Here is a 22,402-nt window from a genome sequence, read left to right on the forward strand (position 1 = left end):
ACTACTCCTTTCCTCCAGCCTTTCAAAAATTCAAGCAGACGGCGGCCAGCTCACCAGTCTTATCCACTAACCCAGAGGGATAACCGAACCACCTCAACCAACGAACGCACATAGAGGAGGAGCCAATAGAAACCCCATTCTCGCGAACTCTAAAGACAATTCTCGCGATATCTCGCTGCCTGTCTTTTTCCAGCCCCACCTCCACACCAGCGCGTTGCTTCAAAACATCGCGAGATTTTCTTCTTTCAGTCTCCGCCCCTCTACGGCACGATGGTCGCACAAGAATGTGATACAGCCTCGACGGCCGCCATTTTCTTTCTTTCTTAGCAGTTGGCTGAGAGGTCTCTGCGAAGAAGCGGTAGCGGCCACTGTAGAGTAGGCATGGCAGATTATTCAACAGTGCCTCCACCCTCCTCTGGCTCAGCTGGTGGTGGAGGCGGCGGCGGTGGTGGTGGAGGAGTTAACGATGCTTTCAAAGATGCGCTGCAGAGAGCCCGACAGGTAAGTCAGGACCGCGCGGCGAGACCCCGACAGCTCACGGTAATTGGCCGCTGGCTGAGTAGGCCGCTACTTCTTCGCGCATGAGGAAGAGGAAAGAAGTGCCCTTCCGCCCTCTGAAATGTGACGAGACTCACGTTTCCCCGCGTTAGTAATACCGAATGGAGGCTGGAACTCGGTTTTGTGTTCTTGGTGTCTAAGCCACTTTGAACCCCAACGTGTGCTACGCGAAGATGGCTTTAGATTTTTCTCCCGTTTCTGCGGTACTCGCGCTTTTTTCTCCAAGGTGTTAGCATTTCCTTTTCCTCGGAGTGAACATCCTCTTCCATGGGGTAAAGCGCGCGTAGTTTTACACAATAGTATGGAAGCTTCTAGTAATGAGTTTGGGAAAGGACTAGGGTCTGTCCGCAGGAGCCATGGTAAGGGAAGGGATCTGTCATTAAAGCAGTCTTTAGAGCTTCCAACCCGTTTGAGCTCTCCCGCAATTAATCTTTCGGTACCATACACTTTCACACCTTCAAGGAAGAGAATTAGAGGAGAGCACTCGTATTCCGGGTTGGAATCCCTTTTCAGGGCGGGATTTACGCGTGTTCTACGGTTCCTTCCCTCTTCTCAAAATGGCTTCAGGGCCATTATACCCTAAGTTTCAATTTGAATCTGCCTCTCAGTTCAGAGTCGTAAACTGACCAGACCTCTTTGTATTACGTAGGTGCGTACATTTGCCCTCAAGGCACCACTTTCCCAAACAAAAGCTGTAAAAAAAAAAAAAGTTATATTTCAGGATTTTATTTGAACTTTATCTTTATTAGATAGTCCCTTAATGTAATTTTAAAACGTGTGATGTTGGTATGGACTTGTGTCTAAGTAAAAGTAAGAATCATATTCTCGTTATGACACGATGCGAGCTAGATGCTAGACATTTTTAGAGTACAGTGTTAAGCTCATGGTAATCAGAATCCAATTTTGTGGTATGTTTTGATTACATTAGGAGTTAACTTATTTTTCACTCCCCGGTTGGATTAAAGGATCATTTGAGTCAAAATCCATAAAATCTGTAGTGATGTAGCAAAGCGCTCATATTTTTATAATGTGAAAACATTATTTTAAAAAATGTACCTGTACTTGTTTTTAATCAGAAATTTTCCAAGGAGTCAACAGAAGATCATCATTAACCCTAATTCTGCGATTTATTCACCTAATTCTTATTTACTGCTTCTGAACATGTTTAGAATAGTGACTGAAACATTTATATAATGACAGGAACTCTGTTAGAGAAGGGTTTTATTAGATTGGAAGACTCACCTGAATTATTTTATTCAATCAGCATATTGAATTAATTTGTGACACACACTGTACATAAATACTGGAGCCTTTTAAATGTGTTAATTGGGTTTCTGCCTTCTAGGAAGCTATGATGGTCAAGGAACCAAAGACAAAAGAATAGAAGTATCTGATTAACGCTTTCAAACAGTAGACAAAATATGGGCACTGTTCATTCATCCATTTGTTCTGTAAACATTTTAGAGTTCTATGAATCAGGTACTGTACATAACACCAGGGATTGGGGTACTTAACTGCCAAAGTAAAGGACTGATATTTTAAGCAAGGCATTAAAGAATGAGTGAGAGTTTGACCAGTGGAGAAAGAAGCAGCATGTGCAAAGGTATGGGGGTTTTGGGGATGACAAGAACCTAAGAGTGAAGTCACTGGAGGATAGGGTTGGGTGGGGGAAGGAGGGTGGAAAATTAGGTGAGAAAAGGTACAGGTGGATACAACTTCTGAAGACAATTTTCTTATTTAGACTGCTTTTTTAAGTATAGAAATTGTCCTCAAACTATGAACTTCTTGTCCTCTATTTATATGCCAATAGCTGCCCCAGTGCCCTTTCTGTAATATAATTTACAAGTGTCTTTGCTGTAATTAGATTGTTTCTACAGAATTGATCTTAAATCTGAGATTCTCATATTTAGCATTTGAGTTGAATTGCCCCTTCTGGTTACATTTGAGAATGCCTCCGTATATTGGTTGTAGAGCTGCTTGTCTGATTATGTAAGTGGAGTATAGGGAAAAGTGCTTGGGCTGAAGGGACAAATTAGGTTAATCCCTGAAATACTTTTTTCCTTATCTATATTAAATGGATACTGAATTATATTTCCGAAATCTCCATCTAACCTTAAGTTTCTTTTCTTTGTCTAGAGTATTGTGCTGTGTTCTTTGGAAGGAAGAGGTATAAGAACAGCTTCTTGCCTTCAAAGAGCTGCATACTGCTTGGGAAGCTATTGGCATTTCAGCTGGATAGTTCTTTGTTATGCAGGAAAGCAGAACAAATGATTAGTATCCCTGGTCCCTATCTAGTAAATGCTAGTAGCATTTACTCTAGCTGATTGTTGCCATCAGGCAATTGAGGCCGAGTTGCTCAGTCTTTTTTCCAGAGAATTCTAGTAGCTTATTTTTTTACTGTGAAATTTCCAGATTTTTATAATATTCTGTAAGCTAAATCTAGCACAGGGGCACCAGACTGCTTCTCTAGTTTAGGGTTTCCAACCTGTGTACTTTAGAAATTTATATTTGGGTATTTCAAACTGTAACTGCAGAGGGTGATGTTGAAACTCTTTGATTAGATCTTTAGTGATCACACTGATAACAAGTTCTGTCTTTGAAACACTGGAAAGTTGAGATATATCTATCTACTTTTTTCCCCTTAAGGTTATATGAAGATAGAAGTGAATCAGAGACTGAGACTAAGTATAGTGGTAGATAACAGGTTATGCAAGAATATCAATCCTCATCACTTCCCCTCTAAAAAACTATTAAATTAGTCGTTAAGTACTCAATTCTTGAAATCTCTTTCTTGATAATTGTGAAAGTAATTCAGACTGTATTATGTTTGAATGCAATGAAAAATTTATAAAATAGAACTGTTGATTTTTTACTTACCATTAATCTCTTCAGTGAAAACTAGCATTTGAGTGTGTGCGGGGTGGGAGGGGGTTGTTTGGTTGTTTTTGTTTTTCTAACACATTTTGAGATGGGATAGCAAAGCTTGATTATGATAATAAGCAAAGATTTCTGGGCTGTAAAGAGGGGACAATGCTTAATAAAGTGGTGGGCTAGTAGTATTTCTAGCCTCTTCACATTTCTGGTGCATAGGAATTGAATCCATTAGGACCTTGCCCATAGTAGGTACTCACTATTTATTGAATTTGAATCAACAGATATCTTTAATGAATTAAAGCAGTAATGAAATTTTGTTCTGAAAATAATTATGTTCTTTCAAAGTGTATATCTTTGGCCAGTACAACTAAAAACCTGTTACATTTTTTAAATTGAATATTTGAAGTCTTGTGAACCTGCTTTATAGTTGAATTAAAGTGTGCTGATTTGTTCATAGTAACTGGCAATTTATATGCTACATATTAGGCTCTGTGCTAAGCATATTTATATTAATTCATTTAATTCTCACAACTATTCTACAGGGTAAGTGTAGAAACTATTTATCTCTTTTGTACACAGAAGATGAATGAGGCACAAAATGCTTAAGAAAATTTGGCAAGGACACAAAGCAGTAAAACCAGAATTACCACTGACCCCAAATCACGGTTGGACCCCAAAGCCTAAGGAAGCATGTAGACTGAAAATTAGGAGATAGTCATTTTGGGCATTTAGGTAATTACTTCTGAAAATCAGCTTTTTGTGTGTTGTTGTTTGTGGTTTTGTTCTTGTCGTTTTAACCTCTAAAATCAGGTGGTATGACTGAATAATCTCAAATTTCCTTTCAACTCCAAAGTTCTTGGATTCTAGGAATAATTGATGAAGAAAGGTGGAAAATGCTAAAACATTGAAAGCACAAAAAATATTTACTCATTTGAGAAGCAGGGAGGGTCCAAATGGAAAGCTTGAATTTTTTTTTTTTTTTTTTTTTTTTTTTTTTTTTGCTGTACGCGGGCCTCTCATTGCTGTGGCCTCTCCCGTTGCGGAGCACAGGCTCCGGACACACAGGCTCCGCGGCATGGCTCGCGGGCCCAGCCGCTGCGCGGCATGTGGGATCTTCCGGGATAGGGGCACGAACCCGTGTCCCCTGCATCGGCAGGCGGACTCTCAACCACTGCGCCACCAGGGAAGCCCGAAAGCTTGAATTTTTATTGTAAATTGAAAATGAAAGAAGTTACCTACACTTAATTCTACTAGTCTCATAAGAATTTTATATAGTTAGAGATTGGATTTTAGGAATTACTGTTTCTCTTAAATTCTGTGAAGTGACCTAGGAAGTTTATGTTTTCTATTGATCTTGGAGAATTGATTAAATCTGTGTTAGTATTTTTTCTAAAAGTTCTTCTCTAATGTTTTCGTATTGGTTCTGAATTTTTGAGATGGTGTTAACTGGTTCTTCTGAGTGAACTAAGGATCAATTTTAGTTGGATATTTTTAGAACTATTCAGTGGATAGGGAGGTATAAATAAATATCCTTTTTCTGTGCAGAAGTTCCTTGGAGTTCAAGGAGTGCTGCTTTGCAAACTCAGTGTTTATAAAAGCTAACTGCAGAAGGTATTACCAGCCTAAACCATTTTCTTTCATTAGTATTAACTCTTTCCTTGGACCAGAAATATTTTCCTCATAACATCAATGCCTAGGAGTATGTTAAATTTCCAAAGGAACAGTTCAAATGCTGATTGCTTTAAAGCTGAAGGGTGGAAAAGCAGTTCTCAGGTGTATTGCTTTAAAGCTGAAGGGTGGAAAAGCAGTTCTCAGGTGTGATGAGGAAAACTTTCAGGAAAGAAATAAGATTTTAATTAGATCAAAGATTCGAATAAGCTTTTGAGAAAGTGAAAGATGATTAAGATAGGTTAGAGTGACCAAAGCTATAAAGTCAGGAAATATATAATTGTATACCTTTTTTGTTGAGCATTTTTATATTTAATCCTAATATGCTTTGTGGTGGGTGTTTGCATTTACAGATGAGAAAAGGGAAACCTAGGAATCCTAGGAAATACATTTGGTATATGGGAACTGTTATATGTTTAGGACTTAAGTGATACATATTGGATTCAAGTCGTTGGATATGCTTATCCTTTCCAGTTTTCTAATTATAATGAAGCTTGAGGCACTTGGTTTAGTTCCACATCAACACCCTTTTAGAAGAATTCCAGTCACCAAAAGTTTCATTTTCTGTTTAATTTTTATCATGGATAATTTCAAGCATACTCAGAATTGAAAGAATAACGTGATGAACTCTAATGAGCCCATCACCCATCTTTGGTGATTACCACTTGTAGTAACTGCCAAGGAGGTGTGTAGAAATTGGGACTTCTCCACCGTTGACTTACTGTGTAACATTGTTAAGTTACCTCTTGAGATTTTTTTCAATTGTAAAATGGATATCTATTTCACTAAGTACTCTACCTCATAGAATTGTTGTGATAATTCAGTGACAAAATGAGTATAAAACATTTATTTTAATACAGAGTTTGGCCTTTTGCTGGCACTCAGCAATTTTAGTTCCATTTCCCTTTTCATAGAAAAATGCAGTAAATAACCCCTGGTTGTGCCCCACTTATGACTTGAGGCTGGTGTTTCTTTTTTTTTTTTTTTTTTTTTTCTTTTTGCGGTATGCGGGCCTCTCACTGCTGTGGCCTCTCCCGTTGCGGAGCACAGGCTCCGGACGCGCAGGCCCAGCGGCCATGGCTCACGGGCCCAGCCGCTCCGCGGCATATGGGATCCTCCCAGACCGGGGCACGAACCCGTATCCCCTGCATCGGCAGGCGGACTCTCAACCACTGCGCCACCAGGGAGGCCCGAGGCTGGTGTTTCTTATACGATGTTTGCCCCACTCTAAAAGTTAAAAGTCTCTAACAATGAAATGAGTTGTGGTTCTATAACAGAGGCTTCCTTAGACGTACAACTTCCCAGGCTTCCTCCACACCTCCTCGTTCCCTTAGAAAAAGATTGTCCAGGGCTCCCCTGGTGGCGCAGTGGTTGAGAGTCCGCCTGCCAATGCAGGGGACACGGGTTTGTGCCCCGGTCCGGGAAGATCCCACATGCCGCGGAGCGGCTAGGCCCGTGAGCCATGGCCGCCGAGCCTGTGCGTCCGGAGCCTGTGCTCGGCAACGGGAGAGGCCACAGCAGTGAGAGGCCCGCGTATAGCAAAAAAAAAGAAAAAGAAAGATTGTCCAATAGAAGTATAACGCAAGTTACATGTTTTGTTTAACCCAACATATCTAAAATATTACCATTTTAACGTGTTCAATATAAAAATTTTTGAGACACTTTACATTCTTTATATTTGTTCCAAGGTTTCGCTATCTGGTATGCATTTTACACTTGAAGTACATCTCAATTTGGACTAGACATGAAATACTCAGTAACCAAATATGGCTAGCATTTTACCTTATTAGACAGCACAGCCTTAGCATGTTCACATTCTCCCTATACCAACACATAGAGACTCATGGGAGAGAGACATGGAGAAGATAGAATTAGGATCCATATTTTCCTCAAAGTTATTTGGTCAGTCTTCTAAAGATTCTTAATTGATTACTTCTTTGTTCTTATAGAGATATATCAGAAACAATTCCAGATGATGATTATTTGTTAACTCTCCGAAGTTATTAATGATAGTAATAAATTGAACTGTAATTTTAATTTGTCTATCAAATTAATTTTCTTATGTGATAGATATTAGCATATATTAGGAAATAATGTAGTTATGATGCTCTCTTTAATAACGGTGTGTTTTTTGTTTTTTAAGATTGCAGCAAAAATTGGAGGTGATGCTGGTACATCACTGAATTCAAATGACTATGGTTATGGGGGACAGAAAAGACCTTTGGAAGATGGAGGTAAGTTATAGCCATAAATATTTTAAATTGTTTTACACAGAGTTTAGTTGAAGTGATTTTCAGTATTTTTCAAATGTTCTTTTTTTGAAACATTGCTTTTATCATAAGGTTCCTAAAATTGTAAGGGTTATATTGGACTCAAAAGGAGAGGGGGGAAAAGAGACCTAGACAAGGTAGGTAAAATTTGAGTTAACCAGCCAGTTTTGTCTTACTAGAGAACATCATTTTCCCTCTTTTAGGATTGTGCCAGATTGATAGTTTGCACAGACGACTTGTTAATGTACTGAAGAAAACAAAAATACAAAATGTTTAGGAAACATTTCATGGGTTTTTCTCATCATACATGAATTAATCTGAGATGCTGTATTCTCATTACTTTGTTATTTCAGATTTCACTGTAAAGGTTGAAGTTGCTATAGTTTGCTACTTTAGTGTGTTGCAGGTTATACCATTTTTTGTTTGTTTTAGTACCTTGTTTTGTGTTTCAGGTTTAACTCAAAATGTGGCTTAAAACAGTAGATAAACAGTGCCTTGTATTTTTTAAAAACATAATTGTTGAACCTTCTGAACTTAGAAGTCTGCACATATTTTTTGTTTTAGATTTGATGTATGAATTTCGATACATTTTCTTTTTGCCCTTTTTTTTTTAAAGGAGGATTCTGAATGAGCGTATAGAATGTATTTGTAGCTTTTGACCAGGAGTACTTGGTTTCCTTTTATTTAAGTGTCTTTCACATTTATAGTGAGGTTTTAATATACAAAAAAAATGAGCTAATGATGCTTCAGATGTTGTATGTAATGTATTCTTTTTATTTTATGTGTAGATGGCTCTTGGACAAGTCCGAGCAGTACAACACACTGGGAGGGAATGCCCTCTCCTTTTAAAGGCAGGAATTTTTATTTATTACCTGTGTTCAGTATGTAAACGTGAAATAAACCAGTGGATTCTTAAATGGACACAAATATTTCTTGGATTATGTGTCTGAATTTTTGTTGCACAACATTCTGATGTTTAATCATTTAAGTTTGAAGGGGGGAGGAGAACGTAGTACTTTGAGCTGTAGGTTGCCTATTCTAAGGTACGCATTGTATTCATGTGTGTAAAGGATATAGATAAAGATGAAGTCATGTAGTTGTTTGAGTTTCTTTTGAAGTTTATGCTGTGAAATGTTTGGTTAGGAACAGTAGAACAGTTTAGATTGAGATTGCCTTGTAATGTGATTTTTTACTTATTTTGCATAGCTTTGTGTTCACTGTCAGATACACTCAACTTTTGATATGTCAAATTTTCACATTTTGATAGGTTTTTTTCCTTCCAATCTTCAGTTCCTACAGTGGGAAGCATCATTAGACTTTAGCATGTGATGTTTTGCTAAGTAACGGACTAAATACTTTGTCTTGTATCATTCTAAAGTGCTTAACATACATTAAGGTCAGTGATTTGATTCAGTAAAAAAGAATTTTTTTTAATGTCTGTGCATCTTTTAAACATGAAGAGAATGAAAGAAATGCCGTTTTCTTTTGATCACTAAGTGTTTGGGTTGAGTTTTGGCAGTTTTGGTTCAAATGATAAACCATACCCTCAGCTATTTCAGTAAATGTTTATATTGGTATTCTTGATTGGGCATGGGGGAGCTAAGTCTTATGTTTGTACTTACTGGCAAAAAATTAAAAGACTCTTAATTTTGCAGATCAGCCAGATGCTAAGAAAGTTGCTCCTCAAAATGACTGTAAGTATTTATTTTAAATTGGGTTAAAAGTTAAAGTAACTGTGGATTTTAATATTAGGGCTTTGTTCCAATGTTTTGTTGGGTATCTTTGAAGTTAGTTGAAGGCCATAAATTATCTTTTTGTATGAATTTATTTGTAAAAATATACCTCCTATCTCCCACTTCAATTATGGCCATGTATCAATATAATTTAAGATTTAGTTGCTAAGTCATTTTACATGTTCAATTTATTTTATAGCTCTGTTTTTGAAGTACAGTTGTTATATATTTCATTATGGTTTATCATTGGATATTGAATGTAGTTCTTTGTACTATGTAGTAAGAACTCATTGTTTATCCATTCTGTACATATTAGCTTACATCTGCTAACCCCAGCCTCCCACTCCATCCCTCCCCCAGCCCAGCACCACCCCCCACTACCATAAGTCTGTTCTCTGTCCACTAGTCTGTTTCTGTTTCATAGGTAGAATCATTTGTGTCAAATTTTAGATTCCACATATAAGTGATATCATATATTTGTCTTTCTCTTTCTGACTTAGTATGGATATCTAGTTGCATCCATGTTGTTGCAAATGGCATTATTTCATTCCTTTTTATGGCTGAGTAGTATTCCATTGTATATACGTACCACATCTTTATCCATTCATCTGTCAGTGGACGTTTAGGTCATTTCCATGTCTTGGCTATTGTCAATAGTGCTGCTATGAACATAGGGGTTATAGCTCCATTTCTTTTTTTTTTTTTTTTTTTTTTTTTGCGGTACGCGGGCCTCTCACTGTTGTGGCCTCTCCCGTTGCGGAGCACAGGCTCCGGACGCGCAGGCTCAGCGGCCATGGCTCACGGGCCCAGCCGCTCTGCGGCATGTGGGATCTTCCCGGACCGGGGCACGAACCCGTGTCCCCTGCATCGGCAGGCGGACTCTCAACCACTGCGCCACCAGGGAAGCCCATAGCTCCATTTCTTAATCTTTGCTTATGCTGCTTGAAAAAGGACAGTTTTTTTTCTGTGCTATTGCCAATAATATCTGCCATTTCACTGAGTTTCTTGCCCACTCTCAGTGTTAAGTATTCTGCATAAAATTTTGTGCTCTTCAGGGTGTTGTCTGTGTGTCAGGGAAAGATTTTAAAATTGCTTAAAATGATTATATTGTTAAATATATGTCAATTAAATTAAATTCTCACTTTATTTAATTTTTTGGTAGCTTTCGGAACACAGTTACCACCGATGCATCAGCAGCAAAGGTATAGTCAAATAAAAGCTTTTCAAAGAGCATTTTGCAAGTTTTAGTTGAACTGTATGTGAAACACAGCCAAGTTAGTATATAGTGAATATGTGTCTGCTTTTTTTTTTTTTTTTTTGGTATATATAGTTCATTTCCCTTGATGCAAATAGGTGATAGCAAATGATCTGTTTTCTTGAGTGAGATACGTTTGTAATTTGAAAGGATGGGTGGAACTAGCCACACTTTAGAAGAACTAAGCTGAATTAAAATAACTGTCAAAATGATATCTCCTGAACTGCACCCCAACTCCTTTTTGTTCGTGCCTTCAGACTGTTCCATCCACGATACCTTCCTCACTTGATGTGTATGACCTTGATTAAGATACTGGGTTTAACTACTCAGGCCCCATATTTTGACTTTAGAGTATTTTAAGTATGTGCCTGGAAATCTAGTTTAAGCTATTAGGAGCCATTAGATTCCCATTTTTATGTTTACCTTTTATTTGTAAACAAATTATCTTTCTTTGAAGGAAAATGTTGGTTTCTGTTATTTCTTAGCAGGTCTGTAATGACAGAAGAATACAAAGTTCCAGATGGGATGGTTGGATTTAGTAAGTAATCTAATTTTTTGAAAGCTACGAAAAAACATAATCAAAACATACTTTAAAATCTTTCAGCAAATAATTTTCTTTTTTCTTACTAGTAATTGGCAGAGGAGGTGAACAGATCTCACGCATACAACAGGAATCTGGATGCAAAATACAGATAGCTCCTGGTAATGTTATTCTCTTGCTATTATTTTCAAAGTGACAAGAAAACTAGTATTTTTAAAGTTGCTAGTGAAAATGATGCTGTTAACGTTTTCTTGGCCTAAGATTTTTGTTTGTTTTTAATTGTAGACAGCGGTGGCCTTCCAGAAAGGTCTTGTATGTTAACTGGAACCCCTGAGTCTGTCCAGTAAGTACAAAAATCATGTTCCAGCCCTTCCTTCCTACTGAAGGATATTGTCCCTGCAATTGAACTGACTTTCTCCTGCGCTATTCCTTTTCCCCTTAGAAAATTTCTAACAGCATATAAACGTGCTTGAAAATCCCTCTAAACAGAAAACCATCCCTAAACCCCACATTTCTAATTCTCTGCTCTCTTTTACCAAAAAAACTCCGTAAAAGTTGGTAGCTCTGCTTGAATCTTCAGCCTTGATTTCTTTCCCTAAATTCCAGATTCATACCCAGCTGCTTCCTTAGTATACTGTCCAATTGAATGTCTACTAGACAGCTTTAAATGTTAAACTTCAAATTGTTAAAAACAGAATCATTGTTTTCCAGCCCATGCTTTTTCTTTTACTCAATCTAGTTCATCTCATTTTAGTGTATGAAAACTCTGTTTTAATACTTTATCTTTCTCTAAAGTCTCATTTATCCATAAGCATTTTTTCCTTCCCAGTTATTTGGAATTCAGCCTCTTCTTGCCACCTTCTATACTGTCACCTTATCTATGACTCCATTTGCCTATATTACCACAATGTGTCTCCATTCTTTTTAGCCTTGTCTAATTATAGTATAGCCATACCGATCCTTTTAAAATATGAATCAATTCATATCACTACTTTGCTCAAAGATCCTCTAATGCTTTCCCATTTAGAGTAGAAGTCGGTGTCGTTATTATGGCTTGGCTTACCTGCCACCTTTCTCACTTCATATTTTACCATTCTTCCAACTCACTCTGTTCTAGCCCCATTTAGCCTCTTTTCTATTTTTTCAGCACACCAAGCGTGCTTCTCATTAGAGTCCTTTGCACTTTCTGTTTCTTCTCCCTAGAACATTTTTCCCCAGATACTTTCACAGTCACTCCTCTACCTCCTTCAGGTCTTGGTTCAAATGTCTCCTTATCAGTAAGGTCATTCATCTTTCTTTTTTTTTTTTGCCCTGCTGTGTGGCTTCAAGGGATCGAACTTGAGTCTGCTTCAGTGGAAGCACAGAGTCTTAACCACTGGACTGCCAGGGAATTGTTCATTCATCTATTTTGCATAAAATAGCATCCCTTCACATACATACACACAACCTGTCCTCCTTATCTTGTTTTGGTTTTCTTTATAGCACTTAACAAATGATATGTTGTTTCTTTAACCTGCTATTTTTACTTATTTAATGAAGTTAAGCCATGCCAGCAAGGACCTTGTCTTTTTATTTCACTGCTGTAACCCCATTACCTAGAATAGTACCTGGCATATAGTTGACATTTCTTAAGTATTTGTTGAGTGAACAAATAAATTTTAACATGTGAGTAACCAAAGTAAAGGTTTAAAAAGTAAACACATTGTTTAATTTTTGGAAGAATGAGCTTTATTCTGAGATAACTTTAGAAGTAGGGTGTGTCTTCTCGGAAATTTTGGACTACTCTCAAAAATATTGATTATATATTGATACCTAGAAAATTTATTGTGTGGTTTCAGTCTTTGACACTCATGGCATTTTCTTTTAATTGTTAAAATTTAGTTTTAGGCCACCTTATCCTGAATTGGGATGGGAGGAGTACCTGATTATATTATTTTGTATTGGCTATTAATTTGTTAACAGATCAGCAAAACGGTTACTGGACCAGATTGTTGAAAAAGGAAGACCAGCCCCTGGCTTCCACCATGGTGATGGGCCAGGAAATGCGGTTCAAGAAATCATGATTCCAGCTAGCAAAGCAGGATTAGTCATTGGAAAGGGGGGAGAGACTATTAAACAACTTCAGGTATTACTATGTTTGTAAAATGATTACTTTTTGTCTGTTTTGAAGCCTCTTTTCTTCCTCTCCCCTTTTGTTAATACATCTGATTTCTGTGATTAACAGGAACGGGCTGGAGTTAAAATGGTTATGATCCAAGATGGACCTCAGAACACTGGTGCTGACAAACCTCTTAGGATTACAGGGGACCCATACAAAGTTCAAGTAAACTTAAGTTTATATTTTACAAAGAGGGATTTGGGGTGGATGGCAGAGGGGGAACACATGCATGAATAATTACAGTGTTTTGAGACACGATTCCTAAATTGGGTAATTTTTTCTACTTCAGCAAGCCAAGGAAATGGTGTTAGAATTAATTCGTGATCAAGGTGGCTTCAGAGAAGTTCGAAATGAGTATGGGTCAAGAATAGGAGGAAATGAAGGAATAGATGTAAGTAAAAATACCAGTTTAGAAGTGGTTGAATGCTAGCCCATAAATAAAATAAGGTTTTTCCTGTTTTGTTTTACATAGCCTTCTCTAACATTGTACTGTCTTTCCCCCCCACTTTCTATCTTAGAATACAGAATGTGTACTTTGTATCTTGCCATCCTCTTTGATATAAATATAGTACTTCTGTGGTTTGGGGCAGATTAATTTTTCAGGAAATGGCTTTCCTAATTCTTAGTCCTCTCTGCGTAAGGTCCCCATTCCAAGATTTGCTGTTGGCATCGTAATAGGAAGAAATGGAGAGATGATTAAAAAAATACAAAATGATGCTGGTGTTCGAATTCAGTTTAAGCCAGGTGAGTACATATATTTATTTTCTAAACGTTGGTGGCAGTTACTTTTGACACTGATTAATTTAATGCTAAATTAATCCAGTTTGTTCCTTTGTTTAAAGATGACGGAACGACACCAGATAGAATAGCACAAATAACAGGACCTCCAGACCGATGTCAACATGCTGCAGAAATTATTACAGACCTTCTTCGAAGTGTTCAGGTTTGATAGAATGTTAAATTTTCATTGTTTTGTTTTGTTTTCATTTAAAAAATACTTTTCCTTCATTAAATGTGAAAGTCCCCCTCCATATTTTTTTTGTCCGAATCTGTTTGGTGATACTTTATTAATAGCTAGAAAGTTTAAATTGCTTTAAGGTAAACATTTTGGAGCAGGATGGCAGCTACATAAGTGCACTGCTTTATTCACCACGGCATAAAAGGAATAAATGGTGGTGGACATTTCTTGATTATTTGGGCCAAGTTGTGTCCCAACTTCTCTAAACTTCTCAGTTAGGAAAATGAAAGTTAAGGGAAATAAATGTGTAATAATTTTACTGTGGAAAGAAGAGCATATTTCTGACTTTGTCTTTCCCCTCTTTTAGGCTGGTAATCCTGGTGGACCTGGACCTGGTGGTCGAGGAAGAGGTAGAGGTCAAGGCAACTGGAACATGGGACCACCTGGTGGACTACAGGAATTTAATTTCATTGTACCGACTGGGAAAACTGGATTAATAATAGGAAAAGGCAATGTATTTAAAACTATTAATGTGTGGTTAATAATTTAACGGTTCTGTTGCTGTTGTAAATGAGTAGCAATAATTTTTTTCTGACTGTGTTTTAGTAGAAAAGTGTTCTTATGCTGATAGTAACACCTAAAGCCTAAATGAAGGGCTTTATATGTACTTAAATCAAGAGTGGGATTTGAATCACATTGGCTTCTAGAGAAGGGAACCAACAGTATAATTAATCAGTGTAAGAAATTTTTCTTCTGACCTAGAAAGTGGTTAGTGTTTTTGTTTATTTTGCTGTTTCCTGGCATGTTTTTAAATTTTTGAATTTTTAAATCATTGTGTTAGTTTATATATACATTGCTTAGAAAAGCAATTTCTTTGAAGCAAATATTTTGATGTTATAATTCATTTTAAGGTTGGGTGCAGACATACTAAGTTATGTCTTAAAACTTAAATGTTTGAAATGCTTCATATAATTTGATTTAAAGTGTAGAATAAATGGAAACTCCTAGGAGAATATTGGTAAATGGGATACTGTTCATATCTTCCTTTTTAATTGTGACCAGTTTATTTTGAATAGCTCCTCTTGTATCCTTTGAATCTTTAGAGAAATTACTGTGCTTTGATTTTAGGAGGCGAAACCATAAAAAGCATAAGCCAGCAGTCTGGTGCAAGAATAGAACTTCAGAGAAATCCTCCACCTAATGCAGATCCTAATATGAAGTTATTTACAATTCGTGGCACTCCACAGCAAATAGACTATGCTCGGCAACTCATAGAAGAAAAGATTGGTGTGAGTATGCTTTAAACTTCCAACTGGGGCTTCCCTGGTGGCGCAGTGGTTGAGAGTCTGCCTCCCGGTGGGGGGGGACATGGGTTCGTGCCCCGGTCCAAGAGGATCCTGCGTGCCGCGGAGCGGCTGGGCCTGTGAGCCATGGCTGCTGGGCCTGCGCATCTGGAGCCTGTGCTCCACAACGGGAGGGGCCGCAGCAGTGAGAGACCCGCGTGCCGCAAAAAAAAAAAAAAAAGATAAACTTCCAATTGATACCACAGATCCTGTTAGTTAAATAAGACATTAATTCATATGTTCCTGTAAGTGCTGTACAGAAAAATGTTAATTTCTACTCTAAAATTATAGGTTTGGTTACATAATAGAAACATACAATATAGAAGAGATTTTCCAGCAATGAAAATAACCCAGTTAATACACAGTTACAGGTGTTCAGAACCTTGTACTTGAGGGTGGGTAAATAAGAGGATAGCATTACTTGAGTTATGGTATTAGGGCTGGTGGAAGATTGTGGAATATACCTGAAGGAGACAGTTAACAGTAAGTCACTATTTATTAAGGGCTTGCTTATCCAACTTTGGTGAAGCAAAGGTGAATCCGATGCCTCCCCCCTCAGTAAAGTAGAAATCTATAAATCCTAATTCTTAGACTGGCTGACAGTCGTCTGGGGAGTTTTAAAATGTCGACCGCTTGGGTGCTTTACACCTTGACACATATAACATACACAGTTCTGATTCAGATTGTCTGCAATAGGAGCCAGCATCTAATTTTGGAAGGATGTTCCAGGTGATTCTGATGCATGATCCAATTTGGAAATAGTGAGGAAATAGTGCTTTACTGTGTTTCTTTTATTTTACTATGAAGAATTAACGTGAAGGAGCATCTTAAATTATTAATAATAATTAGAGTATCTTAGGAAAGTTCTTCTTGATGTTTGCCATGCTGTGAATGGGGTGTTTCTCTCTGCTTGGAAAAACAAAAATAGATGTACAAAAGACACTTCAGAATACCTTACAGGGACTTCCCTGGTGGCTCAGTGGTTAAGAATCCACCTGCCAATGCAGGGGACACGGGTTTGATCCCTGGTCCGGGAGGATCCCACGTGCCGCAGAGCAACTAAGCCCGTGTGCCACAACTACTGAGTCTGCTCTCTAGAGCCTGTGAGCCATAACTATTGAGCCCATGTGCCACAACTACTGAAGCCCGTACACCTAGAGCCCATGCTCCGCAACAAGAGAAACCGCCGCAGTGAGGAGCCTGCATACCACAATGAAGAGTAGCCCCTGCTCACGGCAGCTAGAGAAAGCCCTCGTGTAGCAACGAAGACCCAACGCAACCAAGATAGATAGATAGGTATGTAGGTAGGTAGTATAGTTAGATAGATAGATTTATTTTTTTAAAAAGAATACTTTATAAAAATATACACAAACATAAGGTCTGTGGTATGGAGAATAAGTATGATTGTTCCAAAAAATGAAGAAAATAATTGTTGGACTCAGTAATGGCAGGAATTGATGCCAGAAAAATGAATAGTGCATCTTGGTTTTGGATTTTGCTATCATTATGCATGGATCAGCATTGCTTCTGGATTGATGGACAGACTAGATACGTTGTTCAAGAGAAGCTCTTAAGAAGAACTTGGACTCTTGAGTCAGGCTATTTGGATTCAGAATACTCTGGATCATTTACTGACTGTGTGACCTTGGGGGAAGATATTTACACTCTTCTTTGCCTCTTTTTCATCTGAAAGTGATGATAATCATACCTACCTTTTAGGGTTATAGGGATTAAATGTTTGAAGTATGTGTGTTTATCACTTAAAAGAGTGCCTGGCACAAAGCCCTGTAAAAATGTTGCTACCTTTTTTCAGTAATCCTTTTTTTTTTTTTTTTTTACTATTTGGAAAGGAAAGGTTATGTATAATTGAAGTGAGGGATAATGACAGCAGTTTGAGACTTAAAGAGACAGGTTATTATGAAAGTCTTGAAGTTTGGCTTTATTGTAGTGAGAAAATTGATAACCATATATAGATTAAGCATTTTTGTCCAAGTTGTCACATGGTGAGTATTAACTGCATGAAAGGAATATTTTATTTGAGAACAGTTAAATCTAGTGGTCCTTACAAGTTGGATTAGCAAAGAAGAATCAACTAAGCATTATTAATTACGATGTGGCATGAAATGGATACGAAATATCCTGATTTGCTAAATCAATTAAAAAGGGAATCTTCATGGTATTCAGAAAATTATGATAAAGGGTAAGGGAGGAAATAAATTATTTATTGAAATGGGGCTCAGTGACAGGAAGGCTGTGAGAAGGACTGGTTTGTTGAGTGAGAACTTGTTACATTATTGGGGAAGTATTCAATAGCCAGTTCACGATATGAGACCTAAGCAATTTGAGGACTGTATTGTCAGCATGGTTCTCTGATTACAATGTTAAGTGAATAGATGTAGAGTAGATGCAGAGAAAGAAGAGCTAGAGGTAAGAACTTGATATTTGATAAGCTTCCATGATTAAGATGATAAAGGGCTAGTAAAAGTAAAAATTGTGCAAGGAAAGGGAAATAATGGAAAAGGGAATAGCCTGAAAAGAATAGAAGGTAAAGTTAATGTTTCAGTTCTTTGCTAATGCTGTTGATTTTAATTAATTTTACATGCCTCATTAATATGGTAAGAGTTCAGAAGTTTTACAACATGAGTGAAGAAATGAAGGAAAATCATAAATTTTAGATTGCTTGTGGTTAGGTAAAAGGGTAGAAATAGAAGGTTATTTGGCCTTTGAAATGTTTAACCATTACTGTCTTTCTGATTTTTGTTTGTCTTTTGCTTTTTTGCAGGGCCCAGTAAATCCTTTAGGGCCACCTGTACCCCATGGGCCCCATGGTGTCCCAGGCCCCCATGGGCCTCCTGGGCCCCCTGGGCCTGGAACTCCAATGGGACCATATAACCCTGCACCTTATAATCCGGGACCACCTGGCCCTGCTCCTCAGTAAGTTTTAAGTTTGGTTCTAGGTTTTTCCTCAAAGATTCTAGATTTTGGGAAACTATTTTAAAATTGATTTCTGTGTTTTCAGTGGTCCTCCAGCCCCTTATGCTCCCCAGGGGTGGGGAAATGCATATCCACATTGGCAGCAACAGGCCCCTCCAGATCCAGGTAAAAGATGCTTATCATTTGGGTGTAATCTGTGTTTTTGTTTGCCACTCCTGTTATAGTTATACATTTTCTAGTGTTGATTCTACATTGTGTGCATTTTCTGCACTTGTTTCACTCCTTCAGCAGAAGTGTTAGGTTCTGGTTCTACTACAGTGTATAAGACTTGTGAGTATGGTCTGTTTTCGTAGGTCTTTCTCTACCTGCATTTGGTTTTCTCTACTTTAGAAGAGAAAGTAGAAAGTATAACAGAATGCTAAAAGCCAAAAGTATAGGAAGAAGTAAGTACAGTGTCTAGGTTTTAGATGCTAGTGTCATCAGATGTATGTTAATTGTGACATTATCCATGAAAGAATAGTGTACATTTATTTATAAAATTGTGTGAGAGTCAGTTGGAGTGTTTAATCCTTGGGCATTAAACTTCCAAATTCTCAAATAAGATACGTAAGTTGCCTATTTTAGTATTCCTGATATAACTTCACATTAGTAAAAAGCAGGCCTGTATTAAATATCTGCATGTTGGAACTCTCAAATTAATTTAGTTAAATATTCTCTCTGTTCAGATGTGATTTGTATCTGTTACATTTTATTCTATCCTTGAATCTTTTCCCACCCTGTCGTTTTCTTTCCATCACGGTCAAAGAGCATTCATTGAAACCAGTAACTTTTATAAATGATCCTTTTTTTTCCCTCACCTACTACATACCTCTTAGGCCTCTTTCACTGGAGTAGTTTCAAGGAAGGTACTGAACTAAGGATTCCTTTTCACACTAGTATACTTATTTTTTAGTTTTTGGTTTTTTTGTGTGTGTGGTACGCGGGCCTCTCACTGTTGTGGCCTCTCACGTTGCGGAGCGCAGGCTCCGGACGTGCAGGCTCCGCGGCCATGGCTCACGGGCCTATCTGCTCCTCGGCATGCGGGATCTTCCCAGACCGGGGCACAAACCCGCGTCCCCTGCATTGGCAGGCGGACTCTCAACCACTGTGCCACCAGGGAAGCCCTATACTTATTTTTTTAAAAACTAAAATAATTTAAATGAAATTGTTTTAGTGAATTTTATTAAACATTTCTGGAGTTAAGGGCGGCCTTGTATTATAACATACCTTAATTTCATAGGAGGTATGCTCTTTGGAACATGATGATACAACATGACAGTTACCAAATAACCACAACTCCCACACATTCAAGAAACTAAACTGTGTGCGCTAAGGCCTGAGTATGCAGCAATGAATTTACATTCTGTAGAAATGCGTACTTAAAATGTTAGCAATACTGTGCTAGAAGGACTTAAGAAGGGTCAAATATAATTTATTGTATAATAGTGTTTAAAGAATGGAAGGATTTTTCTTTCCCTCTTGTAAGCTAATTGGTATGGTGTTATTAAGCAGAAGAATCCCACCACTGAAGAGACTGAGAAAATTAAGGGGCAGATTTATATTGGGTAACTTGGATCTGCAGGATTGCACCTATTTGGATGCTCTGTTTGGGTAGGTAGTATGATTGAGAGAAATGATGGTAATAAGAACTGGTCTCTGTTTCACAGTCTCATTTTCCCACTTGGGGTAGTGGTGAAGTCATCAATGAAAGAATTGGTTAATGAATGTGGCTTTCAGCAACGCCTTTGGAAAAGAAATAACCCGTTTTGCCAAAAAATAACAGCTAGGGTTAGATATTGCTTATATGTAAAAACCAAAATGAAATTGTTTCATTACTTTGTATTAAACATCCTGGTATTTAAATGTGGCCCTATATTGGCAGTAAAGTCTGTATTCTCTGAATTAAAATCTGTTTCTATAAAAAAATTACTGGGTTGTTAAAGATTTATGTAGTAGTCACATACTTAGAGTGAAACAGACTTGAATGAGTCCTAGTCATAACTTACGAATTACGGGATAGTAAGCAAGTATTGAACCTCTCTAAATCTGTTTTCTTATCTATAAAATGATAAGTAAATGAATGAGTTTAATAATGAATGAATTTAGTAAGTTCTCAGTACGTATTAGTTATATGTAATTATGAGACTGGTTTTCATATATGGTCTACACATTTTAAGAGTGTAAGTATCAATTCCTAAAAGTCTGTTTTATCTCAGTTTCTCTCTCTAGACATGCTGTGACATATTTGTATTAATTACTATACAGGTAATGATACTATATATTGGGACACAGGTATTAATTTAGAAACTTACGGAGAGTGGCATAATGCCTTATAATTGTATCACCTTAGACATTGGATCACTCTGGGAATCTTTACCCTTTTTTTCCTCAAACATCACTAACCTTTGTTTTATTAGGCAGCTGAGAATTGCTGCCCATTTGGGATGAAGGCTAAATAGATTACATATAGATATAGAATCTGGTTAAGGAAATTACATCTTTCTTCAGGATATAAACTAACAAAGATATACCTGTAGTATCATATGATACACCCAGTATAAAAGACAGAATCAATAAGAGGATTTCTGTTTCTGACTGAGAAGTCTCAAACTTTTAATGCATCAGTTGATTTTTATGAAGGATGAGTGAGGGACAGTCAAGTGCAGAGGAAACATAACATGGTGAAACGCCCAAATATGAGCATGATGACTTTTGAAAAGTACAACCAATTTACTGTGGTGGAACTTGAGTGTTGGAAAAATGTTGACAGCAGGGAGAGGAGGCTGGAAGGAAAAGTATAAGCGAGGGTATCCAAATATCTTGTTAAATATGTTGAATGATATTCTGTACTTAAAAGCTTTAATAGTCCCTAAAGACTCCAGGAAATAAATGAAGAATTTCAAATAGGGCAGTGACATCAAGTTTATCTTTTAGGATAATCACTGAAATATGATGAGATGAAATATGGCGAATCTGTTTCTTTTTCCAAGGTTTTTAAGTTGTCTCTTTATTGAAAACAAGATAGGACAGAGTTCATAGTTGTAAAATAATTCTTTCTTGTACAGGTTAGTCCCTGGAATTCCTTTCCTTTAGTCATCTGCCACATAAAACTGTTGTGCTTGAGGCAAAACTGGTTTAGAAAAAGAAGGGCACAGGATGGTTTGAGACAAAGCATTGGATTTGGAACCAAAAGATCTTTATTCGTATCCCAACTCTGCCAGTCACTAGTTTTCTAGGAACTAGGAAAGTTACTTAATCTCTGAGCCTAAGTTTTCTATAATAAAAGCTAATGATGACAGTAAAAATAATAGAAGAATTTGAAAGTGTCCACTTACTGTTTTTTAATGTCCAGTTAATTTGGGGGTCTATATATTTGCTAGAGAGGTGTGTGTGTGATTGATTGATATGGACTTTAGATACAAATATAGAACTTGTGTTTATTCTAGCTAAAACAGGAACAGATCCAAATTCAGCAGCTTGGGCTGCTTATTATGCTCACTATTATCAACAACAAGCACAGCCACCGCCTGCAGCTCCTGCCGGTGCACCAACTACAACCCAGACCAATGGACAAGGTAACTATGGTAATTAAAGAATTTATTTTCTATGTGGAAGTGAAAACCTGTGTTTGGAATTATATATAAAGTGCATTGGTGTATTACCCCCAAATTTATAATATTATTTAGTTACAGCTTCAGTAAGCAGCCTTTGCTTTTTAAAAACAAGTTACTTTGAAATAACTGCAAACTTTCATAAAAGTTGTAAGATACATTACCAAGAACATCCAGATAATCTAGCTGTTGATGTTTATCTTCCCCATTTGATCCATTACCCTATCACATGTGTTCATATCCATTATCATTAGTCTTTTTCAGAACCATTAAGACCAGGCTGTAGACATAATGCCCCATTACCCTTAAATACTCCTTCCTGTATTTCTCCAAAAATAGCCATCACAGAGCACTCCTTAATCAACGTTGATACATCTTACTATCCCAAGGCATAACCGTTACTGAGATTTCACCAGTTGTTCCAACAGCTTCTCATCAATCAAGAAGAATTCCTGTCTTT

At 37.4% G+C, this 22,402-nt stretch overlaps 1 protein-coding gene across 16 annotated transcripts in view; it reads left to right on the plus strand.

Moving 5' to 3' along the window:
• The first annotated feature begins 291 nt into the window (after positions 1–291).
• FUBP1 (far upstream element binding protein 1) overlaps positions 292–22,402 on the plus strand; it is a 34,976-nt gene continuing 12,865 nt past the window's right edge. For 3 of the 16 annotated variants that reach the window (XM_081225196.1, XM_081225200.1, XM_081225205.1), the window contains exons 1-18: positions 292–501; positions 7,244–7,334; positions 8,159–8,221; positions 9,026–9,064; positions 10,266–10,305; positions 10,847–10,896; positions 10,989–11,060; positions 11,185–11,242; positions 12,862–13,024; positions 13,124–13,222; positions 13,347–13,448; positions 13,699–13,801; positions 13,900–14,000; positions 14,383–14,524; positions 15,144–15,304; positions 18,141–18,292; positions 18,378–18,457; positions 21,778–21,906. In XM_081225196.1, the coding sequence (XP_081081322.1) occupies positions 382–501; positions 7,244–7,334; positions 8,159–8,221; positions 9,026–9,064; positions 10,266–10,305; positions 10,847–10,896; positions 10,989–11,060; positions 11,185–11,242; positions 12,862–13,024; positions 13,124–13,222; positions 13,347–13,448; positions 13,699–13,801; positions 13,900–14,000; positions 14,383–14,524; positions 15,144–15,304; positions 18,141–18,292; positions 18,378–18,457; positions 21,778–21,906 (1,765 nt within the window). In that variant the 5' untranslated portion in view covers positions 292–381. Of the gene's footprint in view, positions 502–7,243; positions 7,335–8,158; positions 8,222–9,025; positions 9,065–10,265; positions 10,306–10,843; positions 10,897–10,988; positions 11,061–11,184; positions 11,243–12,861; positions 13,025–13,123; positions 13,223–13,346; positions 13,449–13,698; positions 13,802–13,899; positions 14,001–14,382; positions 14,525–15,143; positions 15,305–18,140; positions 18,293–18,377; positions 18,458–21,777; positions 21,916–22,402 lie in introns of all 16 variants that reach the window. The other 13 variants (XM_081225190.1, XM_081225201.1, XM_081225199.1 and 10 more) reach the window with 7 other exon arrangements.

Source organism: Mesoplodon bidens, assembly GCF_964165515.1.
Source record: "Mesoplodon bidens genome assembly, chromosome: 2".
NCBI lineage: Eukaryota > Metazoa > Chordata > Mammalia > Artiodactyla > Ziphiidae > Mesoplodon > Mesoplodon bidens.